Below are 25,833 nucleotides of genomic sequence, written 5' to 3' on the forward strand. Positions count from 1 at the left end.
GTCTGCAACTACTTGGAATTTTCTGGAGGGGCAAGAAGTTCCCTTGTGGCCAAACTCCTCAAAAGCTTGTACCCTATCACAAGTCATATTATATTACCCAATTTCCAATTAATTTCATAACAGAAATAAACCATATAAAGTACTGCTATTTGGACTACATTTATTAACGTAATCAATAAATATGATCCATGCAACATAATCAATAAATATGATCCATGCAACATTATTCATACCTAAGTAGGTCTTGCATGCTTAGATAGGTCCGCTTATATTGCAAGTTGGCCAATAATGTAATCAATAAATATGATCCAAACAACATTATTCATACATAGATAATTAAGATCCTTCAGAAGAGAAACTCTCATTTTTTGCAAAACACTGTAACTATTTGTGAGCTTACCCTATATTGTATTTTAATTAGGATGTATAGTTCATAGACCATCATTGCAACAAATTATAATTTAGACACTTAGTGGATAGGGTATTGGATTTCCAAACATGCGTCTCGAGTTCGAAACTTTCTCTTCTCCTGAATTATTATAATAATTTCGAACCGTCCCTCTCCTCTTAATAATAATAAAATAAAATAAAAAATACTAGATTTCATGATAAGATTCAAAATGAGTAAGTAGTATCAAATTAAGGTGATTTTTCCACGTTAAACTATGAACAGAAACAAAAATAAGTAATTCTGAGGATGGCTGTAAAACAATGCAGAATGAGCCTCATGAATCAATCCCGGATTAAAATCACATATGCAAATGTCTTGAAATGGGTATTTATATTTTTAGTTGGCCGAAAATCTCTTCAATAATGAAAAATCTAAATTTATATACATATTTTTTAAAATTTTTTGAAGGTGAGTCCCGCTGTCAAAATGAGAAAAGCGAATATGATAACAAATTTACATTTTTTTTATTATAATAAAACTCACATTTACAATCTTAAAAATATAAAATGAGATGTAAATATAAATTTTACGGTTCAACTTTACATTTATGTCGTTGAATATGCTTCTTAGTTACCCATAAATAGAACCATGAAAAGGAAATTCATCATGTTGCTTTTATCCCACCGACAATGTCATTGGCTTCTTCTTTCTCTTTTTCATTAATGACTTCAGGTCAATGTTTCAATGTGATCAAAATACGAATAGTACATCACGTATTTTTATATAAATGGTGAGAAATTTTATTTTTTAAGTTATTAATTTTTTAACACACATATCTCACTATTTGTAGAACAACACGTGTATCACTCCGTATTCCGATCGCACTGAAAAATCTCTTAACGACTTTTTTTGAGCATGTGCATTCATCATAATTCATTAGAACATGGTATTTGCTGATAAATAACACGATTTAAAGCGCCCTCTACCAACTTCTATTTCATGAGACCAACTGAAAGTAGGTTACCCATTAACCCAAATTGAAAAAAATTAAGGTTTTCCAATCTATAATTCATCAAGCATGGAGAAAAACCATGGAAAAATATAAGCTAGGGCACGAGGTATTAATAAATCTATCCCCAAAACGAGCCAAGTGTAAATGAACTGCAGTTACAAAACAGCATTCAAGCTGCTCATAATTTTTACGAGTGGCCAACATATCAAAACTAAGGCTTATGTTTAAGATGAATGAAACGTTCCACACCGAAATCTGAACAAACTAAAATACAATATATAATGAGTGGTTTTACTACTATTGCATCGGGACCGATCATGTAAAACCCCATAATATTGACCTTTAGCATAAAACCCTACACCTACTGAATTGTGCATGTTAATCTCTGTGAAATCTTAAAAGACAATGGCATCTACCAAATCTATTGTCTGTTCTTTTATGACACGATATGAGTCATGACAGAAGACTTGAAACTGACATTTTTTTATAAATTTTGGGATGATACTCAAGGGTCTAGTATGAACAACTCTAACTTTTTTTTTCCCTTCGGGACAAAATGGTACCCAGAAATTTTTTCCATCACTGAAGGCACATGAGTAGATCTCACATTATCGGCAGTTAATTTCTAGGTCCATTTATCTTTCACATTTGTACCGTATAATCCTTTACCAGTCTTCTTTGCAAAATATCAGAGTTAAAGGACTGTATGACAACTTCTGGGTACTTGGGCCCCCACCAAATAAAAAGAACTTTGTGAAAGCCAAGTTACCAACACGTAGTAATTAAAATCCGTTTGCTTCTGAGTACTTTTCATATATTATGTGTATATACCGATAAAGTATGTTTATTTTGGTGTTTTTGGTTGATTGTTTGGATGAGTTTCTTAGGATTAGAATGGCAGAGAATGGAGAGAACTTGGAGAAGTGATTGACAGCTTTCAAGGCTATGCAAGATGCAGCAGCAATAATTTCATTAAGTAGGTGAATGTTTGTAGGGTATGGTGCGTTGCCATAACCTATACTTGTTTAAAAGAGTGATTGACAAGAGGCTTAACAACCATTTTAGCCTTACTACTCATTTAATCCTAGCCCTTCATTTGGGTTTTAAGTGATCTAATATGGAGTGCACATTTGTCACTCACACACTCACACATACATTTAAACTGAAAAAACTAGCTGTTGGGACTAAAACCCTTAATTTCTTCTTTATTCTTCAATGCAGACAGCAACCATGCTTGGAAGCTCCTTGCTGCCTTTGATCCCTTAACTTCAGAAGTTGTTTAGCTTCCAACACTCCCCTCTAAACTGCTTCTGGGAGTCATTCCGAACAATCCCCTCATGTAATTGAATCTCTCATTCTATAATGCTTTTGTGAAAATGTCTGCGACTTGATCTTCTGTGCTGCAATAGATTAGCTTGATTGTGTTGTCCTGCAATGCCTCTATGATGAAATGATATCTTCTCTTGATGTGCTTTGTTCTTTGATGAAAAACTGGGTTTTTGGTCATGGCAATTGCAAAGGTGTTGTCACATAGAAGTGGTGTGGCATCAACCTGCAATTCGCCAAAGTCTTTGAGTATAAACCTTAGCCAAATAGCTTGAGTCGTTGCTTCTGATGCACTCACATACTCTGCCTCGGCTGTGGACAGTGTAACACTTTGTTGCTTCACAGAGGCCCATGAAAATACCCCTGACCCAAAAATGAAAGCATAGCCCGATGTGCTTCTGCTATCATCTTCACTGCCACCCCAGTCACGGTCACAAAATTCAATTAGGATAGTTGACTTCCCCATTTCATACTTGATGCCATAATCAAGTGTTCCTTGCACATATTTTAGAACTCTCTTCGTTGTCCCCATATGTATCTTGCTAGGATTCTGCATAAACCTAGAAATTAGGCTTGCTGAGAACATTAGATCCGGCCTTGTTGCAGTTAGGTATAATAAGCTGCCAACAATGCTTTTGTAGGGACTTGCATATGCAGATTCACTTCCATCATTCTTCTTAAGCTTCTCATTTGCAATTAGGGGTGTGGAGACCGGTTTGCAACCCTTCAAACCAAACCTTTCAAGCAAGGTTTTAGCATACTTCCTTTGATGAATGAAGATGCTGTTTGCCTCTTGAATTACCCTAATGCTAAGAAAATGATGCAAGAAGCCTAGGTCAGTCATTTCATACCGCTTCATCATTTCTTCTTTGAACTCTTCAATCATTGCAGCATCATTTCCAGTGTAGACCACATCATCCACATAGATTGAAACAATGAGAGTCTTGTTGTTGCTTTCTGTTTTGGTGTAGAGTGTAACTTCACTAGATTTTTTTTGAAATCCTTTCCCAGTGAAATAAGAATCAATCTCACTATACCAAGCTCTTAGAGCTTGTTTTAGGCCATAGAGTACATTCCTTAGCTTGTATACCTTCTCTGGAAACTTTTGATTTGTGAACCCTTGAGTTTGTTCCACAAAAACCTCCTCCATTAGCACTCCATTTAGAAATGCCGATTTGACATCCAATTGATGCAGCTTCCAACCCTTCTTGGCTACTAGGGCTACCAAGGTCCTTATGGTGTCCAAACTTTGCTACTAGAGCAAATTTCATTGAAGTCTACACCCGACTTTTGTGAGTAGCCTTTAGCTACCAATCTTGCCTTGTTCTTCTGCATAGAACCATCTAGGTTTATCTTCACTTTGTACACCCATTTCACTCTAATCACCAGCTTGTCACTAGGTCGATCTACAATTTCCCAAATGTCATTCTTCTCTATCATTTCAAGCTCTTCCTTCATTGCTTTCTTCCAAGCCTTTTCTTTCTCAGCTTCTTAATATGTTTCTGGTTCCACTACACAGTAGTTACATGTAGCATAAATCTCATCCAAGCTTCTCAACCTCACTGGAGTTGAACTTGGAGTTGTTATCTATGATTGACTCGGTTGTGGACTCATGCTTGCTTGTTGTGAAGTCCTTTGTGTGTCACCATTCTCTGTGGTTTCTTCTTGAATTAAGGTCTCCATAGGCTGCCTTGTTTGCCCATTGTTGAGGTCAAGTTGTAGAGAGACACTGTCTTTCTCTTCTACACTTGTTTCCCAATTCCATGTTGAGTCTTCATCAAAGATAACATCCCTTAATAAAATTATCTTTTGAGTTGACAAATTGTAAACTCTGTACCATTTTTCATTGGTTTCATAGCCTACAAACACAGTCTTGTTGCTTGATTTCTCCAACTTCTGCCTTAGTTGTTGAGGAAAGTGAGTGTAGCACACTGAGCCAAACACTATCAGATGCTTCATAGAAGGATTCCTTCCACTAAACACTTCAAATGGTGTCTTCTTATCTAGTGCTTTAGTATGGCACCTATTCAATAGGTACACTGAGGTGTTCACAACTTCACCCCAAAATGTATAGGGCATGTTCTTCTCATGCATCATAGACTTAGCCATTTCGACTAAAGTCATATTCTTTATTTCTGCAATCTCATTCTGTTGTGGTGAATATGCCACAGTGAGTTGCTTCTCCAACCCCACATCTTCACAGAATGCATTGAACTCAAGAGAGGTGTACTCTCCTCCCCTATCACTTCTTAGTCTTTTGATTTGATATCCACTTTGCAATTCTACCATTACCTTAAACTTCTAGAGACTTGAACCTTATGAAATACACCCAACACATCCGTGAGTAGTCATCAATGAAGGTTAGGAAATACCTGTTTCCACTGATTGTTGTTGTTTGCATTGGTCCACACACATCTGTGTGAATTAATTCGAGTGGCTTTGTTGCCCTCCAAGCCTTTCCAGCTTCAAATGGATCTCTGTGATGCTTTCCAAACACACACCATTCACAGGTTTCACTGTATTGTTCCAACTTTGGTATACCTTATACCATTTCATTCTTTTGCAGATTTTCTAGACTTGTCATGTTTAAGTGACCAAGTCACTTATGCCATAGCTTCATAAAACCTGTCACACTCGCTTTCCTTGCCATTTCCTCTAGGTACTTTAACATTAGTGAAAAGCTTATGTTTTTCACTTCCACTCTAATTACTAGGTTTGATAGGGACCTGTCATCATAGATCTCGACCACAGTTCCCCTAAAGAGTAGGAAATAGCCATGCTCTATCATTTGACCCACACTAAGTAGATTCTCATCCAATCCAGGCACTAACATCACTTCCCTTATGCATCTTCTTCCTTTCTTGGTGTTAATGACCAGAGTTCCTCCTCCAGTGGCTTTGAAAATGTTTCCATCCCCCATTTTCACATTTACAGTGAAGCTTGTATCAATGTCAATGAGTAATGACTCATGTGTAGTCATATGGTTGCTGCAACTACTGTCAATGTACCACACTTCATTATTTTTCTCCATTTTTGCACTGAAAGCACAAAACACATTTGCTTTTTCTTCCACTTGGTTTGCACAGTTCACCTGCTGCACATTCTTTGATCTCTTTCATGATGTGCCTGAGCTTGTTACATTTGTGACATCTAGGCTTGTCCTTGAACCAACATTCCCCAAAATGGGATTTGTCACAGTGCTTGCATTGTTGCTTGGTTCTTGGACCTTGATTTGAGTTGCTGCCTTGGTTAAGTCTAGGGCTTTGATACCCCTTTCCTTCCCATTTCTTGTTCTTGCCCTTCCACTGTGGTTTTTGTTTGCTTGCACTAGCTTGACTACTAGATCCAACAGAGAGTGATTGAAATGCGTTCTCAGTGGCAAAATCAATATGCCTCTCGAGTCTTTGGTCAAAAACTCTTAAGGATGCCATCACATCTTGCACACTAAGAGTTTCAATGTCTTTGGTTTCTTCAATGACACTCATTATTGAATCATAGAGCTTAGTCAAACTGATCAACAGTTTCTGGACAACTTTCTCATTAGGCAGTTCCTCACCATGTGTTTTCATTTTATTTACAACATCAAATAGCCTAGTAAAGTAATCTTTCAACAACTCATTTTCCCTCATTCTTGTATACTTGAAATCTCTTCTAAGGGATTGAAGTTTTACCTTTATGACTTTGGTGTCTCCTCTATACTCTTGTTGTAAAACTTCCCAAGCTCCCTTTGCAGTCTCTTCATTTGCTATCCTCGGGAAAATGGTGTCTAAGATAGCACCTTGGATGATTCCAAGTGCTCTAGCATCCTCCATCCAGTTCTACTTCAGTGTTTTGAGTTGTCTTTGTGTGAGGTTCTCCTCTAGAGCATCGACCTCCATCTCAAGTAGTTTATACCTGTATTGAACCATATCCCATATATCATAGGACTTGAAAATGGTTGTCATTCTTATTCTCCAAAAATCATTGTTCTCCCCATTAAAGACTGGAGCTTTTAGCTCACTGCTATTGCTGGATCCCTTCATTTGCAGGGTTGTTTGTTGGTTGTTGTTGTTGAGGACACTACGTAGGTGCTCCCAAAGATCTCAACTTGCACAAATTATGCCCAGAAAGTTGTAAGATTAGAAACTAGGCTCTGAGGCCATGATAAAGTATGTTTATTTTGGTGTTTTTGGTTGATTGTTTGGGTGAGTTTCTTAGGGTTAGAATGACAGAGAATGGAGAGAACTTGGAGAAGTGATTGACGGCTTTCAAGGCTGTGCAAGATGTAGTAGCAATAATTTCATTAAGTAGGTGAATGTTTGTAGGGAATGGTGCATTGCCATAACCCATACTTGTTTAAAAGAGTGATTGACAAGAGGTTTAACAACCATTTTAGCCTTACTACTCCAAATTTAATCCTAGCCCTTCGTTTAGGTTTTAAGTAATCTAATCTGGAGTGTACACTTGTCACTCACACACTCACACACTCACACATACATTTAAACTAAAAAAAACTAGCCATTGGGACTAAAACCCTTCATTTCTTCTTTCTTCTTCGATGCAGACAACAACCATGCTTTGAAGCTCCTTGTTGCCTTCGATCCCTCGACTTTAGAAGCTGTTTAGCTTCCAACATGTACCCCTTGAGCACTGAACATATATTGTGAAAATTTCCAACAGATATATCAACTGGTTCAAAAACACAGATTGCTTTGCTTTTGAACAATTAAGCGGGTGCCTAATTAACAACCGACGAGAAGATGTCTGCATGTAGTATTTTGATTCCACTGCAAATTTGTGGTTTTGATCAAAGAGTTTTGTATTGATCAACGGAATATAAATTTGTTATGATCATTTTGCTTGTACTTATTTGCAGGTCAAAAGTCATGTTGGATTTCTCTGGTGATATTAACAGACTAATTGGACCTTTTTATTTAACCAGATTAGTGTGGCCGGATACACAAATTTCTTCTGCAATCATTTGTTTAACCTACTAGCTAGAGATTGCCATCCAAAGATAACACATGGAATTAAATGGTAATTAAGCAGGAAGATGGCAAAACATGTCAGTCCCTTGTTTAGTTACATTTGTATGTGCACGGTCTGATATACAGGCACTGATGATGCACTTAATGATTTTAATCAGTCTAGCTTGCCATATGATCATCAATCATGATTAATCCCCTTTACAAATAAACCAATGAAATCATAGATAAGCCTACAAACTGTGTTGTGTACGAACCAGTGTAAGCGCCCTACTAAATCCGTTCCAACACTGCAATTATATTGTCCCAAACTTAATGAAGCCAGCACGATTTAAAACCATGTGGTTAAGACCCAATGAACACATTTAGATGTGAAGTCTTATCTCGATAATTAGCATCGAACAACTGACTTTTTATTTAAATTTATGATTTATATCGAACTACAACACCTCAATCATAACAAAGACTTTAAAAAACAAAAAATAAAATAAAATCCAAAGTCATCCTTAGAAACTTAATTATAAAACAATATATATGAAGACATCTCCCTCTCAATAAATTTGCCTGTTCTGGTGTTGTAACGAGAGATGGCAACTTGGCCAAGTGTAGATGTGAAGCATCATAACTTCCTCTTCCTCTCAAAAATTTTAACAAATTTTGGGAAACTTTGATCATTCATGCAGGCTACTAGTGACTATCTATATTTGTAGGTAAAAAGTAGAGTTCTTTGCAAAAATCCATTATTGTTAAAAAATTTCACTAGTTCATAACTATCAATTTATAAGAAAGAGATGGCTCCAAAGTTACGTATAAATTAACAGAAACATTGTTCAAGTTCTGAGTTCATTGAACAATTCACAATTCAAGTTCAAAACCCTAGGGCCATGGAGATCGTCATGACAATGTCTCTACTCGTTCTTTTGTCGGTTTCTTCTGCATCTTGAAGTTGGTTTTCCGAATGAGAGATCAGTGCTGTTACCTGCTGGCTTACGAATGCTACAAGGCGAAAGAGGACATGAAGGTCACAAACTGTCTGTTCCGCTCGGAGGGTGTTCGATGCTGTTCACAAACAACAGAACCCTACAACACCAAGCCAAGTTGAAGTTAAAGCATTTGGTACGTACACACATTGGCTCGAGCGACAAAGCGTATGAATGCTGCATACAACTAGAAGATGAGAGTGGATATCTAGGGTTTCGTCTCACCAAACAAACACCTCACAAAAGCAGCAGCTATAGCTTTTACGATGAACCTCCAAGATCTAGCCCCAAAAGTGCTTCCACTGAGAGAAATATTTCACTACCTAGTGGCCTCCAGGATTCGGAATAGACCTAGTACTAAAAGCCAAAAGTTGGGAGCAGTTGGTATAGGGTTATGTCTCAAGGCAGGAATAAAGCATTTCTGTATTCATCCTGGTGGAAGAGCAATTATAGATAGGATTGGGAAGAGCTTAGGGCTAAGTGATTAGGATATTGAGCCATCTAGAATGGCGCTGCACCGGTTTGGCAACACGTCAGCACCGGATTTTGGTACACTTTGGGATACATGGAGGCAAAGAAGAGGCTTAAGAAGAAGAACAAAATTCTGATGAGTGGATTTGGAGCAGGTTTTAAGTACAACAACATTGTGTGGGAAGTATTGAAGGACTTGGATGATGCCAATGTGTGGAAAGACTGCTTAGAAAGTTACCCTCCTAATAATACATTGGGCAATCCTTTCATGGAGAAGTATAGTTGGCTCAATGACGAATGTCTAAGCTTCGTTAGGCTCGATTTCTCCCAAATTTTCGCTTAAACTTAGCTTTTTCCAGTTAATTTTCGGATATTTTCTTTATTTGTACGCTGCATTGTGTGTGATTTTGGTTAATTTTGTGATCTTCTTGAAGGGTTCTGTATTATTTCGTCGACAGATAATCAAATTGTCGTTCACTGTGCCAACTTGTGTTCTCTATAATTGAAGCTGCAAATAAAAGCACAAAGAGATATATGTTTAATTTTATGACTGAATATTGATCTACATATTCGTACAGTCATTTCTTTGGTATTTTTGACTTGCCTAATAAATTATGAAATAAAGTTGAACTGCTACAAGTTTGTAAAGTTTGAAAAGCATAGGAAATTTATCTTAGAACAATACTTAAGCGCACCTCTTTGTTGACTAAGTTGTCAATGACTTTTTGTTGTACACATGTCGCAATCAGAATTGCTCAATTTTATAATCACTATTAAACATTTAAAAATAATTTTTTGTTGAAACATATCAAATTATATATCATAAAAATTCATCAATCACAACTGAGTAGACAATAAAGTTCATGGATTTATATATGCACTATGCCTTAAGAATTGTTCTTTACTTTTATATATATGTGTGTATACCAAAAGAGCACATGGTATACCAAAAGAATGGCAAGTAAAAGGTAACTTTTGAGGTTATATTACATTTACCATATCTTTTTTTAGGGGCATATTTACCATATCTTGGCCACGTCTCTTTTGTTACATCTATATAGCCTTGAATCTGAGGTTCACATTCAATATCTAGACATTTAGTTTAGAAATGGAATTTGGCCGAGTCCTAACCAAAAGGAGAAAATTGAGTAAGTAGGTGATCAAGAACTTGAGCAATTTAAGTTTACAAACATCTTGCAGCACTGTATCTGCAGAACCATTGAATAACATAACTGCCCCATTTCTGAAACATAATAAATTTCTCAATCAGAAGACTGCCTACGCTCTTCTGGCATGTGTTGCCCAAATCAAGTTTTGGTCCTGTCCTTGCCATCAAAGTAATAAATTGGGAAACAAGAGAGTCAAAACATGAATGCTATGGTAGCAGCACAGCATGTGTAGCTGAGCTGTGTGCTGCAGCATTGTCTGCTTCTATCTTCATGAACCAAATTGGTAGAAAAAATGGTGACAAAATTAGGCCTTAATTAAACTTCTTTTTCAACACTTAAAACTATTTCCATTGTTCCATCTTGATTCTTCAGTACAAGCATAGCAAGAATATATCAAACTTTGGTTTGCCAAATACACATTGAATATTTTCCAAGCAAAGTCTCAGCTTACATCTATAAACCAAGTGTTTTCTCTCTCTTCCTCACTCTGCTTCGTCTCCCTCTTCCTCTCCTCTTCTCTATGCACCTTCCATTTTCATGCAATGTTGCCATATGTGCAGATCCGTGAGTATTTTAAGTTTGAAGAAATTCAGTTCCATTTTTGTGGAAAATCAGTTCTATATATAGACTACATGTGGGTAATTTCGTAAGATTGAAGAAATTCAGTACCATTCTCGTGCAAATAAGTTCATTTCATTTTAACTTAGGGTTGATAAATTTGGACACGAAACATTACACGACTCGAAACCTGCACGAATATAAAACATGTTGCGTGCACAATTAAATTATTATATCAGTAAAATGACGGCTTTTCTTATATTTTTTTTTTTAAGAATGTATTGATACAAACCCAACATAGATATAAACGGCAACCTTAAACGTGACCCATTGCTACCCATTAAGGTATGGAGTTTGTAAAAGGGACTGGCAAGCTTAGAGTTTTGCATGTTGATCAACTTTGAGTTCAAACAAACATGACGCATATATATAAATGATAAACTCAAACACAACCTATTGCTACCTGGTATGGTTTGGAGTTTGAACAAAGAACTAGCAAGCTCAGAGTTTATTCAAACTGATTGAAATACACTTGAGCAACCATCATCACTGTTCAAAATGAATGCCTTGGTGGCAGATTGCAACGTTTCTCATTAGTCTGTGGAGCTGATGTGAAAACAGATGAGGATTTTGATGGGGATAAAGATAAAACAAGCAAAAGATACAAGTGGATTTAGCCAGAAGGGGACCAGAGGAAATGAAAAATGTGATGGAATCATGGACAAGTACGAATGCTTTTGTAGGTTGACCGTTCAAATAAAACCACGAGTCGTGAGCTGAGCGCTGTGCTGCATAATTCCCACATCGACCAGAGGCTCGAGGTATGTAGTGGCGGTAGGATAAACAAGGGCAGCATGTGAGAGTAAAATTTCACGGAGCCATGCGTTGAGCACAAAACGAACTATTCTTTTGCCTTTTACTAAAGAATACTGTGTGCTTGTCGTTCTAAGTGGCATACGTTTATTTTTGGAGGGTTGCGCCTTTGTGGGTGCCCCTAACAATTCAAGTACCATGTCTTTATATGTTTGAGTCACTGCGGGCTATTTTCGTCTCACAACTTTACAGTCGTGAGCCCGGGAACTTGTGCATCCAAAGCCCACTAGCGAGTAACATACATAGTGACATTAATTCAGATAACAGACATAGTAACATATTAATGTTTAAAAGTGCTTTCTGAACAAGCTTTTTCGAACGGGCTTTAAGTCTTCTACGTAATACTTGTCAACTAATTTCCACTCAGGTTGACAATCAAAGCTTGATTTCATATAAGAATTGACAAAGGGACTCGCAAGCTTAGAGCCCGTTTGAAAATGTATTTTTAGTTGACATGATATTTGAGGTAAGATATAGAAAATAGTTTGGTTGGATCGTTGAAATATATTAAGGACTGAACTCCACAAAAACGTGTGTCAAAATCTGTGTTCCCGATCCTAACATATATATCGAAAAGAGAGTTTGCTAGCAAAGGATCATGGGCTGACATCTAGCAAAGGATCATGGGCTGACATCTAGCAAAGGAACTCCGATTTTGATAAACGAAATCCAGGAACACCTGATCTGGTTTTATTTATGAGATATATCCAGCGTACATGGCTTGAGAAACTTCATACAAACTTCAAACAACCATAAAAATTAGGAGAAAAAAACGTAAATTTAATAAGTGGTGAATAGTCAATTAACAGCTAATAGGGAGAAATCAAACTTAACAAAGCCTAGATAATCATCATTGATCCAGCCATACTTCTCCATGAAAGGATTGACTAGGGTTTGATCCGTAGGGTAACTATCTATGCAGTCTTTCCACACATTGACATCATCCAAGTCCTTCATCACTTCCCACACAATACTGTTGCACTTGAAACCAGCTCCAAATCCACTCATCAGAATCCTATTCCCCTTCTTCAGCCTCTTTTTTGCCTCCATGTATCCCAAAGAGTACCAAAATCCGGCCACCGATGTGTTTCCGAACCGGTGAAGCGCCATTCTTGACGGCTCGACATCATAGTCACTTAGCTCCAAGCTCTTCCCAATCCCATCTATGATTGCTCTTCCACCAGGGTGAATACAGAAGGGCTCTATTCCTGTCTTGAGATTCAACCCTACTCCCTCAGCTACTTTTGGCTGTTGGCTTTTAATAATAGTTATTATATTTTAAAACCTAGAGGCTACCAGGTACCAAAGTATTTCTCTTAGTGGAAGCACTTTTGGTGCTAGAGCTTGGAGGTTTATTGTAAAACCCTGAGTTGCTGCTTTTAATAGGTATTTGGTAAGGCGGAAACCTCGATGTCCACTCTCATCGTCTACCTGTACGCAACAGTTATATGCGTCGTCGTTCAAGCCAGTGTGGATTCGTACCAAATGGTTTAATTTCAGCTTGGCTTGGTGCTTTAGGTCTTGGTTGTTCGTGAACAGCATCGCGCACCCTCCCGAGCGGAAGAGACAGTTTGTGAGCATCATGGATTTTTCTATGCCGCAATACCAATGAGGAGCTAAGGATTCCGTGCTTACAACGATGGCATTTGCGTTCTTGTGAGACTTGAACAAGTTTTGTACAACGTCAACGGCAATAAGGGTCGCACTGCAGCCCATTCCCGAGAGGTTGAAGCTCTTGATGTCGTCCCTCATCTTGTAACGATTCACTATACGCGACGATAGGGAGGGTGCAGGGGAGAACATCGACACATTGACGACAAGAATGTCAATTTGTGACGGAGAAATTGATGTAGCCCTAGCGAAAAGCTTGTCCAGCATATCGAAGATGATGCCATCCATCTCCGCATGTTCATCTTCTAGGGTTGCATTTTCTTCTCGGCCTTCGATGATGTTTCTTGCGCAGTAAGTTTCCTCGCCTATGCCCGAATTGGTAATAGTTTTCAAGAGAAACCTGAACTCATCCAATCCCAGATTCCTATTCCGCAAGACGATTTTCACGCATGAGCCAGTGCTGAGCTTCATGTCGTCTGGAGGCAAGTGGCACTCGTAGGCCAGCAGATAGCATGACTGGTCTCTCCATCCGAGAAGTAACTTATAGAGGCAGTAAAAACCATAGAAAAGAGCCAGCAAACACGTTGCCATCAAGATCTCCATGAGAGAGAGAGGGGGAGAGGGAGAGAGAGATGTTAGAATTGGGCAGTGTCAATGATCAGTTGCACGATATCTTTCTCTTATAAATAGATGCTTATGCAAGAGCTAGAGTCAAATAATTATTAAATAGTATGCTCGGTAGACTAATTTTTAAACCACATTTATAATTATGCGATGTGTCATTAAAAGAAAATAAATATTTTAATCAACACTTAAATAATAATTTAATTATCAACAATCACGTTATATGATTTACAAATTTTTTTTTTTTTTTTTGATAATCCAAATAATTTGATATAGTCTTTCTAGTATTACTTATTGATAAATATAATACACTAGGCCTCATTAAGATGTATGGTTAAGGGTGTTAGGCACAACAACCACATATAATAATTAGTTGGATAATTAAGAGTGCCCTGACATTTAGCAGTGATGCTTTCTTCACTCAATTATTGAGATGGAGTAGTCTTTGTCTTATTGAATATGTACTTTTCTTATCACTTTTTTGTGAACAAAATAAGGGACTTAACAACGCATGCAATATGGCTTCTTCATGAAAACTCGGCTTGGGACTCACAATTGAACTATGTCGTTTGTTGTGTAGGGTTGGATTGGAGATCACTCACTAAACTTGATGCACATTTTGAAACAATAAATGGACGCAATTTTAGAAGTTTATCCGAGTTAAATGTAGAAGATGAATTAGTCATAGAAAGAAAATTATGACTGTTACTTCTACTTTTTTTATGAGAATTAGAATGGACAAGTTTCATGACTAATTCATTTTTTAACCTTCAACTTGAATAAAATTAAGTAGTTGCATCCATTTTTTTAATCAAACATGCACTAAATTTATAGACACCAAATTGGGAAAGTTGGGAATGATTTCTCCATAAATGGAGAAATAAATCTGAATATTGACAACATAATTAAAGATCCCTCTCCTATGCTGAGGCTTTGTTTGTACTAGAATAAGAGCTGAACTTGGGAAGTAGAATATGATTCTCATAAGTCAACAACAATATCAAATAGAGATCCAAGATTTTGTATGTTGAATGTTGGATTGGACTGAACCTATTAGTCATAAGGGGAGGAGTAACGCTCGATGTCCCACACCGACGGGCAGAGAAACTCTAGCTAGTGTCCTTGGTATACAGCGGCAAAGCAGCATGCTTATTAGATGCTTCTGAAGCACAAAGTGAACTATTCTTTCGTCTTTTACTAACGAATACCGTGTCCACATCGCGACAAATGGTATACCCACATTTTTGGAGCGGCACATCTTTGTGGGTGTCCCTTACAATTTTAGTTTGAATTGTTTGTTTATTTCATTGTAAAAGTCAATCACGCGCTGCTAATGCAACTGATTTCGATTTCATAACTTTTAGCAGCAAACCTCTTTCGGCCTAATGTGAAGTCTTGGTCAATGGGGTACGGTGGATGCTTATTACGTGTTCAAAAAGTGAACTGAACGATTCTATTGACCAATAAATGTTGTTTTGTTGTGAGTTTAGTGGCATGAGATCATCTCTTTTTGGTGTTCTTAAAATGGTAGTGGAGTTTTTTATTCGATACTCCTAAATAATAATGTATGAGAGCATTTGCAATTGAAAGATGTAAATTAGAGATGTAAGGTTACATTTATATTCTACTTAAAATTTTTCTGAGATGTAAATATAAGTTGTACTCTAACTAGAGGAGAAAAAACAGGAGAGATGTAAATTGCGGATCCCATTTTTCTCTATTTATTTGACGGGACCCACATCCAAAGATGTTAAAAAACAAAAAAAAAAACGCATTTTTGCATATTTATTTATATATATATTTTTGTCAAGATTAGAATTGATATCTTTCTATTGGACAACTAACCGGTTAACTGAAAATGTAAAATTTTTATTTTGAAAATATTATGCATATCGCAGTAGAGATGCCCTAAACTGCATAAGTGTCGGGTGGCTCTTAAATCCCTTGACTTTGATTGGCTTGGATGATATGCCTAGAAAGAATCAGTCACATAAATTACAAAAGTTGAAAAAAAATCATATAAATTAGATATTTACTACAACAAAATGTGGTTGTAAAGGTATAAATCATACAAGTTGAGGAAAAATTTATACTCTCGTAAAATTGAAAACAAAGTTATAAACTAAGGTTGAGAGATGTTGTAAAGCACATAAAGTTAAGATAATTGGAAGGGAAAATGACCCATGCTCGTGATGTCTGTAAGTCAACCTTCCGCACTATCGCTTGTATAGAAATAAAAATTTAAAGCAAATTCATGTGTCTCTTACGAACATGTTATGAATTAAAAACAAAAAAACGTAAAAGCAATGAGTTACCGTATGATTAACAAGTTTTGGAGAACTGAATTATGAACCCCTATCCATCTTTACTCTGTGCCCCAACACTCCCCCATCGAGTCCATACTCCCGAAATTGATGAACACCATAGTAGGACTGACACTGCTCTCATGAGGAGCCAAGGGTATGACCTTGACAAGATAACTGCCAAACTAAAGTTATGGGCAATGGTTGGGGATTGGAATTGGTCGAACATTCTACCAATTTTCCTATTAGTTACATACCGTGATTTGCACGAATCTTGACTTAGTGCTGAACATCTTATACTCCAGAGTCTAATCGGGGAGTAAGAGTTCCGGCAGGGAATATGGGTTCTTCATGGTTCTTAGCTTGGGAATTGGAAGATTAATCATGGAGCTTTGGTTGCTTGAAAGAAGTTGGAAATTGTTCAAAAGAGTAGAAATTTAAGGAACGGCATCATACGAGTCATCAGTCATCTGCTCATGAACCTCGTTTGGTGCCATTGGGCATCAAATACTAGGAGCTGAGACGCTGGTATGGGTTTTGTTGAGCTTGTAAGTTTTTCTACGTTGGCCGTTCAACTAAGCGGTGAGTTACTCCCACATCGGCTAGTCCAAAAGAAGCAGCTAGCCTCTGGATATAAAAACAGCAGTAGAATGTTGATAGACTCACGGAGCCATGCGTTGAGCACAAAGCGAACTATTCTTTCGCCTTTTACTAAAGAATACCGTGTGCTCGTCGTTATAAGTGGCATACGCTTATTTTTGGAGGGGTGCATCTCTATGGGTGCCCCTATCAATTCAAGTACCAATTATTTATGTATTTGTCAATATGGTTAATGTTCTCAGTTGCTTGGATTAAGAGTTTACATTTGAATTTGTGACTTACTAATCGACATTTGAATTTGTGACTTGGTAACGAGACTTACTAATCGTTACCAAATAAATTCTTGTTTTGGGAAATTTGTTCAAATGGTACAAAAACTCCTGAATTAGCAACATCACCAAAATTCACGAGGCTCGTTTTTCAAAGGCATTCACCAAAACTCACGAGGCCTTTTTTCGAAGGCATTGTGGCCATTTATCATGAATAGAGTACTTGAACCCATTTATTTTATCGACATCCACTCTCTTGCCAACAAAACCACATATGTTTGTGCAGCTTTCTTGTTGAGGGACAATGAATGATAATTTCTTTGTAAAATGGTATTTGTATTTGTCATGTCCAGTATTTGACGAAAATGCAGATGGAAGTAGACATAGACACCAAATTATAACACTATTTGAAGTTTAAGTGGTAAATTGTTAATTTTTCTAATTTACATGGTAATCGCACAAAAATGAAAAAGCTCAAATGCCATTCATGCAAATTCCCTTCAGTTTTTCAACCCAAATCCATTCTCTTTATGGCTCAAACATTCTTGGTGGGTATAGCTGATAGTGGGCCCTCTTTGAGCCACAAGTCCTGTCGCAGGAGAATCCCAAAGCCTATGATTTCTTATATCTCTGTCTTCCCCAAATCTTAAATCTACAGGTCCATTTTTCTGTTTGTTTCTTAGGTTGTCTACTGGATTGTTGGCTTGTAACTAGATTCATATCAAGTTTTTTTTTTTTTTTTTTTTTAAATTTTAACCTGGTTCGATCAATTTACAAAAGAGGAAGTATCAATTCGAATTGTTGGCTTGTAACTAGATTCATATCCACGTTGTCTCGTACTGATATGTTAGATTTAGTGACGATCCATCTTGTGTTTCTCCACTCCAAACAGAAGAATTGATTTCGTTCATCTGTTCTCGATGACGACGATACGTTAGGAAGATACATGCGGCGTTACACAACCCTATTAGGGTTTTGTGAAGAAAAAGAGCGAAGCAATTTTCAAAACTCAACAATCCCAATCTTTTCTTGATCTATTAGGTTTTGAATTTCATTGAATTTGTGGAATTGGATTGTGTGAATTTGAAACTTGTTGAATTTGTGTTATTGGGTTGTCTAGGTCTTCAAAAAAAAAAAAAAAAAAAAACCATTGGATTGAATCGAGTCCTTAAAGTTACTGAGTTTTATGGAATTGGGATTGTTCGGACCGTGAATCGTGTTCGTTTATTATACATCGTACGGTCAGTTTTTTATCAGGTATTGTTTGTGTTTAATTTTAAATAAAAATATTTAAAATAATTTCTGATTGTACGATGTACGATAAACAAACACGATTCATGGATCTTTGGAATCCTCATAAAGAGGATCCGACGAGGATCCAGATTCATATTAAAGAGGTCATTCTCCTCATTTTGAAGACAAAAGTGATTAAATTATATATCTTTTGGAAATTGTTCAAAAGAGTAGAAATTTGAAGAACGGCATCATACTAGTCATCAGTCATCTGCTCATGAACCTCGTTTTGTGCCATTGGGCATCAAATACTAGGAGCTGAGACGCTGGTATGGGTTTTGTTGAGCTTGTAAGTTTTTCTACGTTGGCCGTTCAACTAAGCGGTGAGTTACTCCCACATCGGCTAGTCCAAAGAAGCAGCTAGCCTCTGGGATATAAAAAACAGCAGTAGAATGTTGATAGACTCACGGAGCCATGCGTTGAGCACAAAGCGAACTATTCTTTCGCCTTTTACTAAAGAATACTGTGTGCTTGTCGCTATAAGTGGCATACATCTATTTATGGAGGGGCGCACCTCTGTGGGTGCCCCTATCAATTCAAGTATCAATTATTTATGTTATCTGTCAAAATGGTTAATGTTCTCAGTCGCTTGGGTCAAGAGTTTTAACATTTGAATTCATGACTTACTAATCGTTACCAAGCAAATTCTTGTTTTGGGAAAATTGTTGAAATGGTACAAAAACTCTCCTGAATTAGTAGAAATAATCTTACGAAATTTCATGTTCAGTTCGACATGACCAAAATTCACGAGGCCCGTTTTTCGAAGGCATTCACCAAAACTCACGAGGCCTTTTTTCGAAGGCATTGTGGTCATTTATCATGACTAGAGTACTTGAACCCATTTATTTTATCGACATCCACTCTCTTGCCAACAAAACCATATATGTTTGTGCAGCTTTCTTGTCGAGGGAAAATGAATGATAATTTCTTTGTAAAATGGTATTTGTATTTGTCATGTCCAATATTTGACGAAAATGCAGATGGAAGTAGACATAGACGCCAAATTATAACACTATTTGAAGTTCAAGTGGTAAATTGTTAATTTTTCTAATTTACATAGTAATCGCACAAAAATGAAAAGGTTCAAATGTCATTCATGCAAATTCCCCTTGAGTTTTTCAATCCAAATCCATTCTCTTTATGGCTCAAACATTCTTGATGGGTATAGTTGATAGTGGGCCCTCTTTAAGCCCACAAGCCCTGTATCTCTCTGTCTTCCCCAAATCTTAAATCTATTGGATTGTTGGCTTGTAACTAGATTCATATCAAGTTTTCTTTTGAATTTTAACCTGGGTTCGATCAATTTACAAAAGAGGAAGTATCAATTCGAATTGTTGGCTTGTAACTAGATTCATATCCACGTTGTCTCGTACTCATATATTAGATTTAGTGGCAACCCATCTTGTGTTTCTCTACTCCAAACAGAAGAATCGATTTTGTTCATTTGTTCTCTATGACAATGATGAGTCAGGAAGATACATACGGTGTTACACAACCCTATTAGGGTTTTGTGATGAAAAAGAGTGAAGCAATTTTCAAAACTCAACAATCCCAATCTTTTCTTGGTCTATTGGGTTTTGAATTTCATTGAATTTGTGGAATTAGATTGCGTGAATTTGAAACTTGTTGAATTTGTGTAATTGGGTTGTCTAGGTCTTCAAAAAAAAAAAAGAGATGGGTTGAATTGAGTCCGTAAAGTTATTGGGTTTTATGGAATTGGGATTTTACACTCTGTTTCATTAGTTCAAGTTTGTTAGATACACAAACGAAGATTTAGGCCAATAAGTCTAATTACCTTTAAATTAATCTAAAAGTTTATATGAAAGCCAACATGATTCTTTTCGGATCCTTTTGGTGAGGATTCTGGAGATTCGTGAATCGTGTTCATTTATTGTACATCGTACAGTTAGTTTTTTTTTTCTTCAGGTACTGCTTGTGTTTAATTTTAAATAAAAATATTTAAAATGATTTCTGACCACACGATGTACAATGAACGGACACGATTCAGAAATCTTCGAGATTCTTATAAAGAGAATCCAACGAAAATCCGGATTCATATGAAAGAGGTCATTCTCCTCATTTTGAAGACCTTAAGTGAGCATTGCTTAGTTCGAGGAAGGAGCCTCTCGGACTAGCAATAGATAAGTTTGAGAATGGAAGACCCACAAACCAGAATTCCAAGGAGGATATAGCAAAAAGCCAAAAGTGATTAAATTATATGTCCTTTGAAGCCACGGACTCATACGCATTTTGCCACTCCCAAAATCTGTGTCTTGTTTCAAATTGGCTTTTTCACCAAGTGCCTTTTTTGTAAAGTAATAATTATAAGGAAGTTTCCTTTCGTTTGAAATGTTGATATCACCAAAGTGTTAGTGTGCAAGAGCGTTACGCATTTAAATTTCAAGATTCTAAAAGATGTTAGGCATTAGTCGAGTAGCGGCGCATTTTGTCATTCCCAAAATTTGTATCTTGTTTCAAATTGGCTTCTTCACCAAGTGCCCTTTTTGTAAAGTGATAATTACAAGGAAGTTTCATTTCGCTTGAAATGTTGATATCACCAAAGTGTTTGTATGCAAGTGCATTACGCATCTAAATTCTAAAGCCCATTGCCATTCGTAACCCATTTTTAGCTTCAAGATCAAAAGATGAGTTCGGTTATACACTACTACAAGTGAATCAATGATTGTAGACGAATTCTAAACCTATATTCTACACAGCACATTCTGATTTTGATTTTTAGGGTTGGTGAACTACATGGTAGTTGCCAAAGAGAGGTTAAAATACCTTTGTTAGTATTCATGTTAGCAACAGTTCCACACAGGAAAAGAAAAAAAAAAAAAAAAAAGGTAAAACAAAGAACGTCATGCTTAATTCTTCGGACCAATGACCTTCAGGGCACATATTTGCTCCTCTCCCATGGCAGACTTGACAATAACTACAAGATCCTTCATTAAACTCGTCTGGGTAAGCTGAGTGTTATAAGTGAGAAGCCTCAGATCATCCTTGGTGTTTCCATTTTTAGTCAAAAGATTCACAAATGGTGACGGCGGAGGAAGTTTGGTTGTTGAGTGTGAAGCCATGGTTAATGGGGTTAACGGAGAATTAATAGAGATTTTATTTTGAGTTTAAATTCTAACAGACTTTACCAGTAAGGTTTCAATCTGAATTTGTTATCCTCGACGCTACCTTCCAACAACTCCATTATCAAGATCACCATTTATCCAATTAGACCATTAATTTTACTTCTTACGCATCTCTCTTTACGACCATCGAATCAAAAAGATTATCACCGTACAACATACGATAAACAAATATCATATAAGAATTCCCGGAATGCTCACTTAAGAGGATTCGAAAATGATCCTCTTTCGCTTTATTCCACATGTTGTCCAAAAAGTAAAAGAAAAAGAGAAGGGTAATTTGGTATTTTCAGGTGATGACAGGGAAAGTCAGAGAGAGCAGTAACCAGGGGAAAGCAAAATTCCAAAACAGTCAGCCAACCATGACTAATGCTGATGGCGACCCCTTTTTCCTCCCTGCTTCCTCCCTTTCCTTGTCATCTTCTTGTCTTCCTATCCTTGCCCCTTTTCGTCTTTTCACTCACCGCCACAGCGGCCCACCACCCTCAGCTAAATAAACTCATAGCTCTCTTCCCACTCTCAGACTGTTGTCTTCTCTCTCTCTCATGGCGTCCCCAATCGAACAAGGTACTTTCTCTCTCTAGAATATTTTTTTTTTAATCCGATTGGTTTGATTATTCAGGGAAAATATACCTCAGAAAAAGAAAAACAAGATTCTCTGTAGCTCAGCTCCGAAAATAATTGAATGAACAATCCAATAAAATATCATCATCAATCAACAACTTGTCTTTTGTTTATTACTTTTGTCACATGCTTAATTTCATCATTCCTGATTGAACCCATATTTTATTTTCCCGGAAAGTTGCCTCCTTTATTTTCCTCCGAGCCAAACAGATTTTTTTTTATTTTTCTGAATATTTGCGTATTTTTTGTGATTATGATCGAACTTGTAGGAGGTGATGGGGATTTAGAGAAGGGTCCGATGACTGGACAGCCAAACCAGAACTCTCTGGCGGAGCCATCGCCGTCGCCGTCTCCGTCTTCCACGACGTCGGCGCCGGCTTTGGTGCTTTCCAACTCCGGAAAGCGGATGGACCAGGCGGGGAAGAAGAAGTACTTGAAGCAGGTCACCGGGCGGCACAACGACACGGAGCTCCACTTGGCGGCTCAGCGCGCGGATCTAGCCGCCGTGAAGAAGATTCTCGGCGATATCGATTCGCAGATTGTGGGGACAGTTAGCGGTGCGGAGTTTGATACGGAGGTGGCTGAGGTTCGGGCGGCGGTGGTGAATGAGGTCAATGAGCTGGGAGAGACGGCTTTGTTCACGGCGGCGGATAAAGGGCACCTTGATGTGGTTAAGGAGCTGTTGAAATATTCGAATCGGGAGACCGTTACGAAGAAGAACCGGTCCGGGTTTGATCCCTTGCATGCTGCTGCAAGTCAAGGACACCACGGTAATGATCTTCAGCATTTGTGCTAATTTGGATTTAGAATCTCTTTATCTAATTCTAATTGTGTGATTTGTTAGTTTGGGTGTTTTGGTGAAAGATGGTAAGAGGACTATTAGGATAAAAGTTTGCTTCTTTGAGATGTTGGGATCTCGCTATATCATTTCTCGTGTTCTTTGAATCATGTTGAATATAGTGTACGATGTAGTGTACTTATTCTATGAGCAAAGCTGCACTAGGAAATCGAATAGGAAGTAAGATGTATTTGATCTTTGAGGTTTATGATTCGAAAGAGTGATGAATTTTGGTTGGATGAGTATCCAAGCCTGTGTTTTTTGAGGGATAGGATTTGGTGGTATTATAAGCTATGCTCTTGTGTGGACAAGGCACAAATGTTAACCATTCCATGTGACAATTGTCTTCTAGTTTTGGTGCTTGGTTTGTCTGTTGTTTCGAGAGTTTAGGACGCACTGATGATACTATTGAATCGACAGTTATGTTAGAGAAATTGCATCATGTTGTGAAACAAATATTGATTTCCATTTACTGGGGTTTCGTAAAACTACGGATACATTTCCTAGTTGCTTCTTTCCTGGTTCTTTTGTCTATCCTCAAATAATGATTTCTGATTGTAGTGAGTACAAGAAAGCTACTGCTTACTTCTTCTGATTGTGTCTGTGTCGTTGGACAATGCATTCATACTTGTACTTTTCTTGCAGCCATTGTCCAGGTGCTCCTAGATCATGACCCTGGGCTAAGCAAAACAATTGGTCCATCGAATTCAACCCCACTTATATCTGCAGCTCATAAAGGGCATATAGCGGTAGTTGATGAACTGCTCTCGAAAGATTCTACCTTGTTGGAGATTTCTAAATCAAATGGGAAGAATGCATTGCATCTGGCTGCAAGACAGGGGCATACAGAGATTGTAAGCGCATTGCTAACTAAGGATCCACAGTTGGCACGAAGAACTGACAAGAAAGGGCAAACTGCATTGCATATGGCTGTAAAAGGGACGAACTGCGAGGTGGTGAAATTGCTTCTTGAGGCAGACCCAGCAATTGTAATGCTGCCAGACAAATTTGGTAACACAGCATTACATATTGCCACCAGGAAGAAGCGAGCAGAGGTATGTCTGGGTTACGCTTTATCTTTACCAGTGTTTCTTTTTAGTGATAAATGGCTGTGAATTCCAATTCTTCTAATATGGTAACGACAGCTTTAATCCCACCAATATCTTGAGTCAGTGCTTTAAGTAATTGCTTTTGGTATGTAATGCTAATTTGTTTATCTGCCCTTAGTGTATAATTTCTTAAAGATTTACTCATGCCATTTGTAAAATCCTTACCTGGTCATCTGATCCTTGCAAATGCTTGCGATGATATGAGCTATTCTTCTTTAGCAATTTCCTTTCGTGATCTAATTTTATTTGCACGGTTAAATATAGTTGTGATGAACTAGGATTCTTATTTACTAGTCTGGTGTGAACAAAAAGGTTTAGTTGGCCAAAAACCAGTATCAGTTTTAACATCGTTGCTCTCAAACATAGGGTTTATGGACGTTTGTTGTATTTCCTGCACTGGATTTAGCTTTGGCTCAAGCTTGAACTAGTATAGCCATTGATTCTTCCTTTCATGATTGTACATCTCTACGACAAACATAGATCTGAATTGATTATTGTAACTTTCATTGCAGATAGTGTACTGATTATTGTAACCTTCATTGCAGATAGTGAATGAGTTGTTACTCCTCCCAGACACCAATGTTAATGCACTGAACAGGGATACAAAAACGGCTCTTGACATTGCTGATGCACTTCCACTTTCCGAAGAATCCTCAGAAATAAGGGGTTGTCTTTATCGCTATGGTGCTGTCAAGGCAAATGAACTGAACCAACCAAGGGATGAATTGAGGAAAACGGTCACTCAGATCAAGAACGATGTTCATATCCAGCTTGAACAAACAAGGAAAACCAACAAAAATGTTCACAATATATCCAAAGAGCTGAGAAAGCTCCACAGGGAAGGAATCAACAACGCCACCAACTCAGTCACTGTGGTGGCTGTTCTATTCGCAACAGTTGCCTTTGCAGCTATCTTTACGGTGCCTGGCGGTGATAATAATGACGGGACTGCCGTGGTAGTTAAGAGCACTCCTTTCAAAATCTTCTTCATTTTCAATGCCATTGCCCTTTTTACGTCGCTGGCTGTTGTGGTTGTCCAAATTACCTTGGTCAGAGGCGAGACAAAGGCAGAGAAACGGGTGGTGGAGATAATCAACAAGTTGATGTGGCTGGCTTCAGTCTGCACTTCAGTGGCGTTCATGGCCTCCTCTTACATAGTGGTTGGCCAGCGCCATAAGTGGGCCGCCATTCTGGTAACAGTCGTTGGGGGAATGATAATGGCTGCTGTTCTCGGCACCATGACATACTACGTGGTGAAGTCGAAGCGGATACGTTCCATGAGGAAGAAGCACCCGAAGAGGAGCGGTTCCAACTCGTGGATGCACTCTGACCATTCAAATTCGGAAATCGAACGGATTTATGCCCTTTGATCTGAAGTTTGTAGAGGAATTGTAGAGGTTAAAACCACTGCAACAATGGATGCTCAGTGGGTGCAGAGGCGTGTAGATATATCCCTTACCTCCAGGAAACAGGAATGATCCCCTGGAGTTAAATAACAACAATACATTTCTCTGTCCTCCGTTTGTACTCTGCCTGGTTCTACTCAAATTGGAAAAATTGCACTTGTCTTGTAATCTATTTGCGAAGGCAAGTAACCTTTTTTAATTTTCAAGGCTTTTCAGTCAAATTGTATTGGTATGACTCTTCACTTTGATCGTTGCGATCCTCACTTCGGTCT

The 25,833-nt window shown here is 37.7% G+C and overlaps 1 protein-coding gene, 4 non-coding genes and 3 pseudogenes across 5 annotated transcripts; 6 read left to right on the plus strand and 2 right to left on the minus strand.

Moving 5' to 3' along the window:
- Window positions 1–8,651: 8,651 nt before the first annotated feature.
- On the plus strand, window positions 8,652–9,487 carry LOC137719717 (3-ketoacyl-CoA synthase 19 pseudogene; annotated as a pseudogene).
- A 2,260-nt stretch (window positions 9,488–11,747) lies between these two features.
- Window positions 11,748–11,864, plus strand: LOC137721587 (U5 spliceosomal RNA). The gene has a single exon (XR_011066662.2). It is a non-coding gene; the product is annotated as a U5 spliceosomal RNA (small nuclear RNA).
- Window positions 11,865–12,397: 533 nt separating this feature from the next.
- Window positions 12,398–12,854, minus strand: LOC148699059 (3-ketoacyl-CoA synthase 19 pseudogene; annotated as a pseudogene).
- On the minus strand, window positions 12,398–13,958 carry LOC137719581 (3-ketoacyl-CoA synthase 19 pseudogene; annotated as a pseudogene).
- Window positions 13,959–15,135: 1,177 nt separating this feature from the next.
- On the plus strand, window positions 15,136–15,249 carry LOC137721589 (U5 spliceosomal RNA). Its single transcript, XR_015966713.1, has one exon. It is a non-coding gene; the product is annotated as a U5 spliceosomal RNA (small nuclear RNA).
- A 1,701-nt stretch (window positions 15,250–16,950) lies between these two features.
- Window positions 16,951–17,067, plus strand: LOC137721586 (U5 spliceosomal RNA). Its single transcript, XR_011066661.2, has one exon. It is a non-coding gene; the product is annotated as a U5 spliceosomal RNA (small nuclear RNA).
- Window positions 17,068–18,854: 1,787 nt separating this feature from the next.
- On the plus strand, window positions 18,855–18,971 carry LOC137721585 (U5 spliceosomal RNA). Its single transcript, XR_011066660.2, has one exon. It is a non-coding gene; the product is annotated as a U5 spliceosomal RNA (small nuclear RNA).
- Window positions 18,972–21,791: 2,820 nt separating this feature from the next.
- Window positions 21,792–25,791, plus strand: LOC137720023 (ankyrin repeat-containing protein ITN1). The gene is made up of 4 exons (XM_068459013.2): window positions 21,792–22,151; window positions 22,478–22,978; window positions 23,692–24,101; window positions 24,701–25,791. The coding sequence occupies exons 1-4, from the start codon at window positions 22,130–22,132 to the stop codon at window positions 25,523–25,525; spliced, it is 1,758 nt and encodes a 585-aa protein (XP_068315114.2). The 5' UTR covers window positions 21,792–22,129; the 3' UTR covers window positions 25,526–25,791.
- The last annotated feature ends 42 nt before the right edge of the window (window positions 25,792–25,833 follow it).

The sequence above is a fragment of the Pyrus communis genome, chromosome 1, assembly GCF_041283825.1.
Source record: "Pyrus communis isolate YQ-2024b chromosome 1, ASM4128382v1, whole genome shotgun sequence".
NCBI lineage: Eukaryota > Viridiplantae > Streptophyta > Magnoliopsida > Rosales > Rosaceae > Pyrus > Pyrus communis.